At 44.6% G+C, this 14,938-nt stretch overlaps 2 protein-coding genes across 7 annotated transcripts in view; one reads left to right on the top strand and one right to left on the bottom strand.

The window, feature by feature from the left end:
- Positions 1–14,938, top strand: part of BCL2L13 (BCL2 like 13) — a 112,531-nt gene that overhangs the window by 72,184 nt on the left and 25,409 nt on the right. For 2 of the 5 annotated variants that reach the window (XM_077827117.1, XM_077827126.1), the window contains exon 7: positions 5,710–5,808. In XM_077827117.1, coding sequence (XP_077683243.1) covers positions 5,710–5,808 — 99 coding nt within the window. Of the gene's footprint in view, positions 1–5,709; positions 11,952–14,938 lie in introns of those variants that run through there. The other 3 variants (XM_077827091.1, XM_077827099.1, XM_077827107.1) reach the window with 2 other exon arrangements.
- The window catches only part of BID (BH3 interacting domain death agonist), a 39,451-nt gene continuing 36,852 nt past the window's right edge, over positions 12,340–14,938 (bottom strand). For both annotated transcript variants that reach the window (XM_077827149.1, XM_077827139.1), the window contains exon 7: positions 12,340–13,627. The gene's annotated coding sequence lies outside the window, so the exon portion shown is untranslated. The remainder of the gene's footprint in view (positions 13,628–14,938) is intronic.

Below are 14,938 nucleotides of genomic sequence, written 5' to 3'. Positions count from 1 at the left end.
TGAAAATGTTAAATAAACAGCAGCTAGCAAACACCTTTATCTGGCCCTAAACCCTGCTTGATGAATTTCCCTTTATCATTTCCTAAGGCTACCATATTTGAACATTCAAAAAAGAGGACACTCCACATTGGGGTGCTGTCAGCTCTGCCCCCACTCTGCCCCAGGTCCTGCCCCCTCCTTGCTCCCTGGCCCGCCGCTGGCTTGCTGCGTCCCTCCTCAGTCCCCCACCCACCACTCGCTTCCTCCTACCTGCCACTAACCACCTCACTCCCCTGCCAGAAACCCCCATGCCCCTCCGAGAACCCCTGCCCGCCGCTGGCTCACCACTTGCCTCCTCACCCCTGCCCGCCGCTGGCTCGCTCGCCTCTTCAACCCCGACTGCCCGCAGCTGCCCCCCCCCCCGCTCACCACCTACCTCCTCACCCTCCTGCCTACTGCTGGCTCCCTCGCCGCTCACCTCTTTACACACACCCCCCCCCGCTCACCTACTCACCCCCCCGCCGCAGGTCCCTCTGCTCCTAGGATCAGGGGCAGCTGAGGGGTCTCCACGTGCTGCGCCTGCCACAAGCGCAGGCTTCGTGGCTCCCATTGGCCAGGAAAAGTGCCAATGGGAACTGCTGGAGCCGTGGAGTGGGGCTTGCAGGCGCCGGCAGCACGCAGAGAGCCCTCCGTGCCCCCTGACCCGACCCTAAGAGCCAGAGGGACCTACCGGGGGGCGAGGTGGGGAGTCCCGGCGGCACTTACCTGGGGCAGCTCCTGGCAGGTCCCCTCTGGCTCCTCAGGTCGGGTGGCTGGGTGGGGCTTGCAGGCGCCAGCAGCGGGTCGAGAGCCCCCAGACCTTACCCTAGGAGCCAGAGGGACCTGCTGGATGCTTCCTGGGAGCCACCGCAGGCAAGCACTGCCAGGACTCCCTACCTCACCACCTGGCAGGTCCCTCTGGCTCTTAGGGTTGGGAGGAGGGCTCTCTGCACGCTGCCGGCGCCTGCAAGCCCCGCTCCGCGGCTCCGGTCTAGGGTTACCATACATCCCTATTTTCCCCCACGTTTTTAGATATTTAAAAATTCCTCTCAGATGGCAATTTAAGAGCTAAAAAGCCGGACATGTCCGGGGAAAATATGGACATATGATAACCCTATCATAGAATCCTAGAATATCAAGGTTGGAAGGGACCTCAGGAGGTCATCTAGTCCAACCCCCTGCTCAAAGTAGGACCAATCCCCAGTTTCTGCCCCAGATCCCTAAATGGCCCCCTCAAGGATTGAACTCACAACCCTGGGTTTAGCAGGCCAATGCTCAAACCACTGAGCTATCCCTCCCCCCTATCATTTACCCTCTCTGGTTTTGCAGTTAGTTTTTAATCCAGATGATACTTCTCACATGCAAACCAATTTAAATGAATTTTTCAAGTAAGATTTTTGTCCTGCATTTTACCAAATGTTTTAATAAAGTCCAGATATTTTGCAAAATTAGTGGAATAAGGGAATAAAGATTTTTAAAACCATGTAAAAAAGAAAAGGAGTACTTGTGGCACCTTAGAGAGGTTAGTCTCTAAGGTGCCACAAGTCCTCCTTTTCTTTTTGCGGATACAGACTAACACGGCTGCTACTCTGAAACCTAAAACCATGTAGTAGTAGTTTTTTATAAACCCAAGTAGCTTATTCTCTTTATGTGTACTTACATAGCCCCTGTCACTGTAGTATTGCAGGGCCTCACAAGATGCTGTGTCAAGGCTGAATCCCCACTCTGGCACTTGGAGTGCAGAAGGTGGGGGCCCACAAGGATTTTAAAAATTAATACTGGCCACTCCAAGCTTGTATTAAACGCCCAAGGTTACAGCTTCTCTCTGACCTTGGCTTGGTAAATGCTGCCACCACCCAAATGCAAAAAAACCCAACCCCTTTGGACCCAGAAAGGAGCACTTGGGAATTCCTCGCTATGGGGTACCCTCAAGCCCTTTCACTGGCTCCCACCCCGGGGGAAGAGCTATCAGCTAATCAACCAACATACACAAACCTCTTAGGACACCAAAAATCCAATTCTGTTCTTAAAAAAGGTAAATTTTATTAAAAACAAAAAGGAAAAAATACATCTGGAACTTAGGCTTTTTCCTAGATCTTAAAAAAAGGAATTACAAAAATTAAGTACCCAAAACAGCTTTCTTGGGGGTTCAGCTTAAAGGTTACAAGCAACAAAAGCATCTGGGGTTAGCACAGAGGAGATCCACAAGCCAAAATAAGAAATAAACCTGATCGCATCTAGCTAAACATTCTGATCTACTTATCCATTTGAGGATCTGATGATTTATGATCATACCTGGCTTAAGGTTTACACAGCATTCCTGCTGTCCTCTGTTCCCCTCTTTCCTGGAGAGCAACAGACAAAGGGAAAGTTGTTTCCCCATTTTAAAAAGTTCTAGCCTTCCCATTGGCTCTTTTGGTCAGGTGCCCACTTTTTTCCCCACCCCCCAGAGTGGTAGCCCTGTTAGTCTGTATCAGCAAAAGGAACGAGGAGGACATGTGGCACCTTAGAGACTAACAAATTTATTTGAGCATAAGCTTTCATGGGCTAAAACCCACTTCATCGGATGCATGCAGTGGAAAATACAGTAGGAAGATAGAGTGTGTGTGTGTGTGTGTATATATATATATAAAATATACACACACACACATACAGAAAACATGAAAAAATGGATGTTGCCATACACACTATAACGAGAGTGATCAATTATGGTGAGCTGTTATCAGCAGGAGAAAAAAACCTTTTGTAGTGATAATCAGGATGGCCCATTTCCAACAGTTGATAAGAAGGTGTGAGTAACAGCAGGGGAGGAAAATAAGCATGGGAAAATAGTTTTACTTGGTTTACACAACACATTTCCCCATGCTTATTTTCCTCCCCTACTGTTACTCTCACCTTCTTGTCAACTGTTGGAAATGAGCCATCCTGATTATCACTACAAAAGGCTTTTTTTCTCCTGCTGATAATAGCTCACCTTAAAAAACTGATCACTCTCGTTATAGTGTGTATGGCAACATCCATTTTTGCATTGTGTGTGTGTGTGTGTGTGTGTGTGTCTTCCTACTGTATTTTCCACTGCATGCATCCGATGAAGTGGGTTTTAGCCCACAAAAGCTTATGCTCAAATAAATTTGTTAGTCTCTAAGGTGCCACAAGTACTCTTCGTTCTTTTCACTTTTTTTTAAAAAAAACTGGGGGACTTTTTAACCCTTTACAGGGCAAGCAAGTAGAGAACAGCTACCAAGATGAACTTCATAGCTAACTGTCTGGCTGGGTGTCCATAAAAGGAAGCTACTACACCCCACCCCTTCATTTATCACAGCCTGTAAGGTAAAATATTATCCCATTTTGTAGATGGGGAACTAAGGCAGAGAGAAGTTAAATGACTTTCCCATGAGTCCCACAAGAAGCCTGTTGCAGAGCCAGGAATTGAGCCCAGATTTACCAAGTCCCACTTCATTGCCTTAATCATAAAACCATCACCTCTCTCTTTGCTCATAGTTACATTAGTCTCTGTGATGTACTTATTTTTTTCTTAACTTCCCATTACTTTTATGAAGGGAATCTTCCTGTCTAGCCCAGCTGTAAGTTCTGGGGTCCTTGGCTGACATGTGTTATGGAGGCAAGAGATTGAGGGGGGAGATGTGAACATTTGTGAGGCATCCAAACATTTTAAGTGCTTCCTTCTCACAGAAGCACCAGTCTCTTGTGTTGGTCATTAAGGAGTCTGTTGACATGCCTGGCAGAAAGGACAGAGCGGCTGTTCTTATTTTTATTCACTTTATAGGCACCTGCATTCGTTGCATATTAGAAAAGCAGTGATAGATTCATAAGGCCTAAATGACAGTTTGGGCTTATCAAAATGGATGTGTATTTTTCTTTTACTTCCATTGTAACCCCTGCAGTACAGTCGCTCCCACACTTGTGGCATTACAGTACACCTGAGCACAGTTACTGTGTGGACTGAGTGCTTTCACTAATACAGGAGGCTCATTCTTGCTATTGTTCTTGGTATCACTAATGGTCTTGAGTACAACACTCAATGCTTTAGGATTCAGAAATGAGTTACTAGAGACACACTGTGTCCTTCCTTATATAGTCTGGGGCATGATTGGTGTTGCTTCCAGCAGAGGAAAGGATGAGAACTTAATGGCAGCTTGCTTGTACAGTCTCCCTCTCTGATGTGGCAGTGTGCAGGTGTTGCTTTTGTCAACCTTTGCAGTTGTAAACCAGATTTGGGTGCACTCAGAATGAATTTGTGTGATGCGTGAAGAACATAAGGAGAGTTTGGATGTGGAGCATAGAGGGGCAGTAAACAAAGTAAGCATGGAAAGAGACAGAAGTAGGACAAGGAACTTGAACTCATAGATGTTAGGGGAGGTATCACTCCTGTACGTACTGTTTGTGAGAGGTGATGTGAAATTCTGCCTCTAAGAAGGAAGAAGGGGTGTAAGTATTTGAAGTGAGAAATTACTTGGAACAAATTTGGGAAGGTTACTAAGTTTCAGGTTTGGGGAGCAAGTGATGATGGGATTGTGTAGGGAAACTTGCTGCTGATCAAGCAGAATGTAAGTGGAGAACTGAAGATACTCGAGAGAAGGGGTCTGAATGGAAGTGGAGGAATAATGAGTTGTGTAAAGTTCCGTATTGCAACACTGGCCAAATGTTCTTGGAAAATTTAAAAATGACTTTTGGTGGGGAGAAACAATCCAATTTTGTGTTTTGTTTCAAAATCTTTGTTAAGTCAAGTGCCACATGGCTAACATCAGGGTTTTTCCTCTGTTCCTTTTAAAATCTCATTTGTTGTCATACCCACCTGAGGTTTTCCTTTGCCTTTAGAAATAACTTCCTCTTGCAGCTTCTCTCTCAAAGTGAACTTCTTCAATAATAATAAAAGACTTGGCCAGTGGTTCTTGGATGGTTGTCTGGTCAAACGGGAGCCCACAAAGCTGCTCCTGCTCCAATGGGGAAGAGTCTTTCAGTCTTCATACACTGACATTTCCTACTAATTGGAGTCCAGTAGCAAACTTTTAGGATGTCTAGAGTTTTTTACCTAACTAAATAAAAAACTAGGCAACTCTTTGCCATTTGTGTGGCTGCTTTTGGTTGTTTTTATGGTTTAATTTAAATTGTTGTCAAATCTGTGAAGGATGCCAAAATTGAAGGAGTAACAAACAAGGATTGAACTCCTTTACAAACTAGTGGGACAGATTTTGAGCAGTGGGGGCTGCAGGTGACAGGTTTAGTATTAATACATATAAAGCCTCTATGCCCCTAAACAAGCAGTATAGCGCACACATAAAATGGGAGAGTGGAGAGGAAAGCAAACTTTTTCACCCATTTTGTTAAAGCAAGTTAACTTTAATTTTTTCTGGTTACTGATGTCCTACATTTTATTCATATAACTAAGCACTATATTAGTTCTAGAGAAAGGTGGGATCCAAGGAGCAGCTCTGTCTTAAAAAATGGTCCCACTTTCTGAAAACTCCACTTGGACAAGGCAATTCTTGTAGCTCAATCTGAAACATAGAAGAGAGAAATTGCCCCTTGGCAAAGGCCAGCTGATCTTGTTGCAGAGCCTTGTGATGCTACCAGCCTGTGTTGCTCTTCCATGGAGCTGTTGTTTGAGAGGATGTGCTGTGAATTCTGCTTTTCTTTACTGATCTGGTGTGTTCTCTGCCTTTCTTCCAGGGTACTGTCTTTAGCCTGGATTCTGAAGAGGAGGAATACCATGCAATTGCAGAGGACAGCAATGACATCTACATCCTAACCAGCGAAAACTCTGGACAGGTGAGCCCCCCAGAGTCTCCCACAGTGACTACGTCTTGGCAGTCAGAGAGCCTGCCTGTCTCTTTGTCAGCTAGCCAGAGCTGGCACACGGAGAGCTTGCCGGTATCTCTTGGACCTGAGTCCTGGCAACAGGTGGCTATGGATCCTGAAGAGGTAAAGAGCTTAGACAGCAATGGAGGTGGTGAAGAAAAGAGCGAAAATAACTCTTCCAACTCTGACATTGTTCACGTGGAGAAGGAGGAGATACCAGAGGGGATAGAGGAAGCGGCAGTGTCATCGGTGGCCCTGGAGTCTGAGGCTGCACAGGAGGGGTTCCTGGATTCCCCTTCTTTGCTGGAGATGAAGTCTGAAGCTGAGAGTGTGGCTGTTGAAAAAGCAATCCCTTCTGCACCTTTGCTTACAGAGGAAGAGGGAGAGGTGGCTGAGGAGCCTGTTGAACCAGAAATCCCCGTGTTGAGTAAACCTGTACAGAAACCAACCCCATCAGAAGAAAAGTCTGCCCCAGAACCTGAGAAAATACTGCCTCCAGAAGGGGAAATGAAAGTGGGGAAGGAGAGCCATTCCAAAGAAATGGAAGAGAAATCCCCAGCTGGAGAGGAGAAACCCATCCTGTTGCCAGAAGGCAAATCCATACTGCTGTATGGTGGGGCTGCTGCAGTCGCGATTCTGGCTGTGGCAGTGGGAGTAGCACTGGCCCTGAGAAGGAAGTAACGGGGCTCTCTTGCTGAGGAGGGGGGAGAACGTGGGATCCAAATTTTTTAGTTGCATTAACTAAAGGTTCAGCTGCCTGCTGTTAATTGGACATTTGTATAACTTAAACGGTGATGGGGTGAGGTTATTTGGTAAGGCTAAGGCTGTGGACAATCATGTTTTTTAGTAGAATTGGGGTGGAGACTGTTTTTGTTTTTTTCCTGATTAAAGTACAGGGGTATTTTAAAAATATCAGTGTGCAAATTTCAGAACCGAGCACAAGTGCTGAGGAAAGGGGGTGCTTGTACACCGGAAACTGGAACAGAAAATTCCAGGGGCAGGAGAGGGCCGGTTGCTGCTAACCCCTGGAATTTTTAGCTTCCCTGACTGAGCTGTTGTTGCAGCTACCCTGTCTTGTCACTTCCCTTTGTGCCCCTTAGACTCTCTTAAAAACAAACATACAAAATAAACCAGTCACCTTAATCCTGTAGCATGAGGCTGGTCTCCCTTTTGTCTCAGCTTCCTCTCAGGTACTGCATTTCTCCTAACCTCCTAGGTTCCTTCTAAACCCTAGCTGGGAGAGTGCTCATACTATACCTCTTTTCTCACACCTGTTTAGCCCCTTATGCTTCCTGAAGCCCCATCTTGTAAAGATGCTGCCTCTATATATCTGTTTTCTCTGAGTGCTCTGATGTTGGTGGGAGAGATGCACAGGCCTCCACCTCTGTGCTACGGGAGTGTGGAGGAGAGACACTACTGTTTGCTGGTCTGAGAGAACCTTTGGCTCCCTCTTGTGCATCCCACGTTACTGCCACAGATCAGTCACCAGAGAGCATGACTCTCATTTGGGTCACTGTGCCATTTTCATAAGGTCTTGATGCTAGTGCTTTATTTAGTGGATAAAATATGACTACCCAGGATTTATAATGAAATTCAGAACACTGTGAGGCTGACATCACCTGTGAAATCAAAGGTTAAATGGTTGCTTTGTCCTTATCTTGGGCTGCAGTTCTATATTTTCTTGCATGAGTTAAGTACAGAGCGTATTTAGTCTTAACTCAGCCTTGGTTATGACAAACTGCCAGAATCCTTGATATTCAAAGTAACTGATGCTAGTAACTAAACCAAACAGCATTAAATATTTCCTTTGTTGTTTGCCTGTGGCTTCTGGCCCTAGGGTGAATGACGTTCTGGGAGCCAGCGTGGTGTAGTTTCCTAATGCAAGTTTTGCGCACTATGCAGAAATAATTGGTAAATGTTCCTAAATACTTTGCAGATTCAATAAATGATAATAAAGTTACTTTGGAAAAAAATTCTAGCCCCCTTCGTCACAACCTTTGTTCTTAAAATTTATAAGTGAAATCTTTAAGTTATTACCGTGTGCATTAGTTGGCCCAGATCAACCACGCGTATTCCTGTTTCATAGAGTGTGTGTGTATATGAATGCATGTGTGTACTGCAGCTTTATGGACATGGTCTTTGATTCCCTAGGTAAAACTGGTTTTCTTTCGGTGTATATGCTGGCTCGGGATAGATGGAGGTAGGTGAAAAGGAACTTGGGATAAAGTGAAAATGAAACCATAATGTACGATTTTTAAAGCATAAGACAACCTATTTTATTTCTGACTGTCTTACTTGCTGCCTAGGATATAATGGACCTGTCTTTTACTAATAATTGGGCTGAGAATAGTGTATTCCTTTTTGTCTTGAGCTTTTTATTTTCAAGTGAAATGAATTTGTATCTCTGTTCCTGTCCCTTCCCACCCCAAAATGCTGGCAGTTGACAAAACCCAGTAGTCCATGAATTTTGCACTCTAATCTTGAGCTAGGGTGGGTTTTGTAGATAGGTTTCTAGAGGTTTGAGCTGAGGGATTTTTTCTGAGGAACAGAGAATGGTGGGGAAAGGGTTATTAAAGCTGGTGCCCATTACTGTGGAAGGAACCTGCTTAGCTCAGGAATTTTGGGCTCTGTCGATCACATCCCTGTATATAAGCTGGGCTACTTTTACTCCATAAAAATTGTAGCAGGCTGGCCTTAGAAGTCTTTGTTGTAAAATTGAACTAGTTCTTTTCCCAGACACTTCTAGGTGCTCTGGTTGGGATCCTCATTGCTGTGCAGTGAGTGTGCAGTCTCGTCCTAGCAAGTATTGCCTCATGCTGCATAGATTTTTTTGCGAGGGTGCAGTTACAATAGAGTGACACTGCTGTTTTCCTTGCCATAGCTTCCTTCTCTTACCTCCCTTCTCGAGAGCTCTCTGCTGTAGATATTTTATAGGAAGGACCCCACTATTACTCGTGTCAGAGACATGATACAATTTCCCGTTTAACTTCTATTTAACTTCCTAAAATCAGAAGCATTTAAAATGATACGAGTCCAATAAGTAGAAACTACCCCAACCACAGTGGGGCTTTTGCTGTTCAATGTCTAGTTCTCCTCTGTGGAAGGTGTTACTCTGTTCTTCTGTTACTTAACTTTATCCACACCCATGTGGTAGGCCCCTTTACTAGTCTACAAAGAGCTGCTGCTGCCTCCTTCCCCTGCATGGTCCTTGCAGGCTGTTCTTATGGCTAGGGGCTGCTATCATCTCACTAGTGACAGTGAAATTTTGTCCCTAAGGTAATATACTTTTATGCTTGGCAAATTTGAGACAGACAGGAGAGCCCCCCTCTCCTTAGTCTCAGAGTGGGTGCTAAAACTAGCCTCAGCTTTAGGTTAAGATCAGAGTACATTGCCCTGTGCATTCTGGATATTAGTATGCAAATTGTGAAATGCGCTCTTCTCACCCCACCATAAAAGTTTCCTGTACTAGATACTCATACTGGGACTGGAGAAGAATAGTTTTTTACAGGCCTGGGGAGGAGAAATCATTTTCTACTAAGTTGAGATCAATAGGGATACAAGATTCAAGCATGTATTGTTAAATTGAAACACGTCTTCCATCACATTAACACAAACTTTTCCTACTGTGTACAACTGTTCACTGGTACTCTAGTCCCACACTGACAACAGTGGGAAAGGGAGAGGAAAAGGCAGTGGCAGCAGCAAATGATTAGGATTTTGTTGAATATTCCTCCCTCCCCATCAAGAAAATGCTCAGGGCTTTGACTGACTTCTACTTCAGTGGAAAAGCAGCCACAATCCCTGTTTTGGATTCGTTATTCCCTGATGATGATTCCCCTCATCAGTTCTTTCTAAGAAGTTACAGTTGGGAAAATATTCTCCTCCCACACTAGACTATACATTTGCTCATCTCCATGAGTTCCCACTAAGAATACTGACTCAAACCTTTTGGGTTTGAAGCAGTTGTAGCCAACCCTAGCTCTGGCCATTTGGTGGAAGTGATCCAATGAGGGGCAGATAAACTTAAGAGTACAGTTTTATTGTCATGGGTTTGGAGGCTATGCTTTTGCTCTAAGGTTGACTGTGGATTAGGAAACAGGTAGACTTGCTCCCTCTCTTTTAAAGTATGTTAAGGCAATCCTGAACTGAAGGTGGTGCTGATGTGAAGTGTGCTGGCCATCTCTCCATGATAGAATGCTTACAGTTGGTAGAGGGGGAGACATTATCTACATCATTCATTGTAGTGTTACTTTTGTACTGTCATTCACATTAGTATTACTTGCCCTCACCCGCTTTTCCAAAACTAAGTGCCTCAGTGGGTTTGACCTTAATGAATTTTCTACCTTGAACCCTTTCTTGCATCTCTCTACATTTTGTCTGCTGCACATCCTCAAGCTGTCATAAAACTACCAAGCATTTAGTATTTTTTAGCTGTAGCTGTAGACTGCTTTACAAACTGTTTCTCCCTCTGTAAAAAGGGGGACACAACCAGATACTCTAAGCCTAGAGGAAAGGATGGGGCCTTGGTCACCCTAAGTCAGATTCAGAGGTGGGATAGAACATATAGCATCCTGTTTCTCTGTCCACTGGACTGTGTTGCTTACTACAGCAGCAGCTATTCTCAAATTGCTCAGGCTGCCTGTAGTAAGCACAACATGGCCAGAAACTACTTTTGAAAGCTAGCTTTGTGTTTGGTATTTAAAAAAAAAAACCACCACAAAACCCCGCTGTGCTGCCAAAACAAGTATAGACATGGCTTTCAGAACTCTTCATTCTAAGGATGAAATCTCACAGGCCTCTCCATCTGAAATATATGCAGATGAATTATTCCTTTGTCTGATTCTGTGTACATTCCCTTATCCAGTAGGTTACAGGGGAGAAATTCTGTATTCTACAGTAGACTGTGGTGATATGTGAAACCGAAAATAAAACTGCATTTCTTTCCCCAGCAGGAAGCTGGGAGAGCAGTAGAAGCGGTGTATGGTTTTAATATATTGATTAATTTTAGCAGTGAGAGGCAAGTAACATTACTTTGAGCCTGGCTGTAGTTTTGCTTGAGAGCTCAGCGAAGGCAGTTCCAAATAAGAGAGAGCGCATTCTAAACTACGACCAGTTCCATGTGGGACAGGTACTTCACAGGGCTAATGATTGCAGGTACGGCAGCTATTGAAAGTACCATGTTGGAGTAGGGAGTATCTGAGTCATATGCAGTTGTTCCCGGGTTGGGATAATCACATTTGCCAAGGTTAAACTAGAGCCAGGTTAGTAGCTATTTAGCTGGAAAATCAAAACCACGCACCATAGAGCTATCACCGATGTCTAAGGCAACTGAACACTTGATATAGTCCATGTTCATTGCTTTGCTTTTTAAAGGGTTTTCTATCATTTTAATTTATCCTTTCTCCTGTTTACAGTTGACCCTCCTTAGATCCCCTAGGCAGACTGCAGCTAATATCCATTTGTTCCCTTGTGGCTAGTGGCCTGAAGGCATGCTATAGAAGGGAGCTTTGATGCCTAGTTAAAATCTGCATCAAAAGCAGCTTCTGATTTCCTTGCTCTAGCTGCTGGAAAAGTGAATTGTCTGACCCAAGACTGACTTGGGCAGAGCAGGTGCAATCATTGTTATGCAGCTGTGGATCTCTCCCATACTCCTGGTTTTCTGACTAAACCGTAGTAAGCCCTCTTCTTCTTTGAACAGTACAAGGCTCAAGATCCACTCAGACTAAGAGAGCCCCTTGGCTTGTTATACAAGCAGCAGCATTTAATGGTGTACTTACAGGCTTCCTCTATGCTTCCATTCCGGTAGGTTCTCAGAAATGCAGTCAGCTGACTTGCAGAAAATGCCTTCACATCTTCCAGTAACCTTTTTTTTTTTTAATGTTTCTTTTAACAAGCAAGTGCAGCACCTGGGGGTGGGGGGTAATAACCAAATGGCACAAGAGGCTTCAGACAGTTTAATTAAAATATTATTTCCACAGTGTTAAAGTTCTCTCCAGCTTCAAAGCTCTATAAGTGAAATGTTATGTACATTTTTTCCTTCCCCAAATGGGACACTGCTGTAAGACCATGACCCCAGCTTGCACTTTAATAAATGGTACAGTTTTCAAAAACAATGTGTGGACCTCTTCTTATGCTAGTTCCCTTCTGTCATCCTGTGTGCACCACCCCAAAGGCATTCCCGTAATCCAAATCCTCTCCCTTGGGCTGAGAGCATGCTGTTTAACTGAGGTAATGGTGCAGTCTGGTGTAGACAACCCCTTGGATTGCTTGCTCTTGCTAGGTGCTCAGCAAAATCCAGCTAGCCCCATTCTCCCACCACCCTTTCAGCTCCAGTAAATGAAAAGGCTCATATTTCCCTTTGTTGTCTGCTATCCCTCTAAAAAGGAATCACTTTATAAAATTCAACAGAAACCTTAGGAAAAATTGATAAACTTCCAAGGACAATAGAATGCAGGAGACTGAATTCAGGGGTTTTTTTTAAGCACTTTCTTGCACACCCAGTTTGAAAATGGATAACAGCTGCACTGACAATTTTATTAAGTATAAAATATTTACAGATAATATAAGAAACAGCAACTCAGAGTTTAGTTTACATAAACTGTCAAGTTGAGACTGTGCATTCCTGGTAGGCCCACCAGCAGAGGCTCTAGGCATGAGTTAAAGATGATCAAGGTTGCCAGCCTCTTAGTCATTGACTACATGGAAGGACCCACTGAGTGGAAATTAAAGCTAGTGTGTGTCATGCTCAAGTATGACCAGATGAATGTTAATTCTGTTGCTTTTCTATAACTTTGCACATCTAAATCAGACACCATCCAGAGGCTCAAAAGACCCTGCCTCCCCTATTGATGTGCCTAGGGAAAAAAACCCTGAGCGTATAGTTTACTCAAGAATTAGCTTGTATTTCCAAAGGTATGTCTTCATTAAAGGCACACCACTAAGTGTTAGGTGGTTGTCTCAACCCAGGCTGGCTAGCTAGCACACAGCATAGGGGGTGAAATCCATTGCCCTAACGACTACTGCTCAGAGAGGTGGATTACCTATCATGATGGGGGTGCAGAGAAATGCTTGTCCTTGTGAGAACAGGCCATACTACACTAGCATAGCTTTTCCAGGATAGCGTGCACAGCAGAGATGTTAACCTAACCTCTGCTTTTACTCGGTAACCCACCCGTTCTGTAGTGAGGCTAAATCCCTTGCAGTTGATTAGGACAGCATCTGAGGACCGTGCTCGGATAGACTAGAAGGGCTCGGCTTACTGCAGCACAAAAGAACAATAGGCCTTGCCTCCAGCAGACCTAGCACCATAGACATAAGAGCACAGCTTTGAAGTATAGGTATGCTGTGTGGCTGCTCACACCTGGGTTAACCCTGCAGGGAAGACCTATCCTAACAGGCTCACTGCCAACAGATCCTATCCCTAGTGCATGGGATAATGACCTAAAGTTTCAGTAAACACACCTGAGTGCACTGCCAACTGGCACTTCCTCCTAAGTCTTGGTGCTGGTGAAGACCTGTATGTCCCATTCAATATTTGGTAAAAGAAAGTAACAGGCAAGCAATAGTCCTACATGTCTCTGCTGAACAATCGCACAGCTTGAACAGTTCTCCTGTGTTGATCTCTGAAAAACCTAAAACATAACTAAGGGGTTGTGCTTCCCCCTTCATAGCGGCATTGCAAAAGAATTTAAACGAGGAAAAAAAGCAAAGTTTTAACGTTTAAAGTAAATACTCAAGAAGCAATCTTCTCCACAGACGTCAACGGCACTGGCTCCGCTCTCATTCAACTCTAAAGGGGACACAGAACAGGGGTTAGCAAAGGCAGCAAGACCGTATACATATTCTTAGTGAAATCCCTGTTATTCTTCTCTAAGGGAGAGCCTGACTCAGTCACAAATTCATCACCACGAGAATGGAGAGATTTTAAAAAGGAGCTACTGGAGAGGAATTTGCCCCTCAACCTGCTGTTTTTAATGACCACCACCCCATTTCTGTGTTCATAGCAACATACCTTATGGCCCTTCTGGGAAATTGGTGCTATTTATGACTCCACCTGCCAGATTTCTGTCATTCTAAGGCCTGATCTACATGTAAAAGTTTTGCCAGCATAATCAACAAAATTATGAGTGACAAAAAAGTCAGCCCTACTGACACACAGTTGTGCTAGTGAAAAGCTCTAGCGCAGAGGCAGCTATACTGGCCCCAAAAAAGTCCTTTTGCTGGTAAAGCTTATTTCATTTGGGGAACTGGTATAAGCTGCACGGGCCACAGTTCTGTTACCAATATGAGCTGGGTCTATATTAGAAAGAGTCTGCTGGTATAGCTACATTCTAGTGCAGGCAAGACTTAAGTGTCAGCCAGGGAGCTAAAGGGCTGGTTCTCATGGCAGGAGCCCCACCCAGACACCTTCTCTTCTTCCCATCTAAATCTTGGGGATTGGCAATACACACCTGTGGATCTGTTTCTGCAGTATTAACCTGTAGGGAACTGGTTCTGTTGCATACTCTAGCAATAAGCTGCCCCAAGCACTGCATTAAAGTTTGAGTCACCTGAGAAGTGTCACTCTCATTTGGCCTTGTGCCACCACTCAAGACAGGTAGGCACTGGTAACCCACTAACACACCTGCCAGTCAGTTTTCAGACACAATTATTGTAGCCAACAGAGTCTAAAAGCTAAAACAACTATGGTCCAAATCCTGACCCCCCTGCACAGCCTGAGGAGCTGTTCTGGAGCCACTGCACTATGTCCCATAGCTCATGTGCCCTCCCTGTGTTTGTGCAGGAGGAGAGAGAAGAGCTTGTGGATCTGAATAATTCCAGAAACACTATACCTGCAGACTAGGATGCAGCTCAGCTCTACAGTGCAGACGGTACTGACCACCTCCCAAGGATCCTGCCATGCACACCTCCATCCCCTTCTGCAGTGGAATGACACTGCACCCTTTGCTCTCAGGTGCTTCCATGTCTAAAGGCTAGGGGGGCAAGTTTGCCCATGTCAATGCACCATCACTGCCAAGGTTTCAAATTCCCAGTGGTACACTACGGGCAAAGTAGTTATTTTATAAAGACAGTTCCTTATTTATCAGAGCCCAGCTGCCTC

Source organism: Eretmochelys imbricata, chromosome 1, assembly GCF_965152235.1.
Source record: "Eretmochelys imbricata isolate rEreImb1 chromosome 1, rEreImb1.hap1, whole genome shotgun sequence".
Lineage (NCBI taxonomy): Eukaryota > Metazoa > Chordata > Testudines > Cheloniidae > Eretmochelys > Eretmochelys imbricata.
Note: the sequence above shows the minus strand (reverse complement) of the source record. Positions and strands in the feature narration are given on the sequence as shown.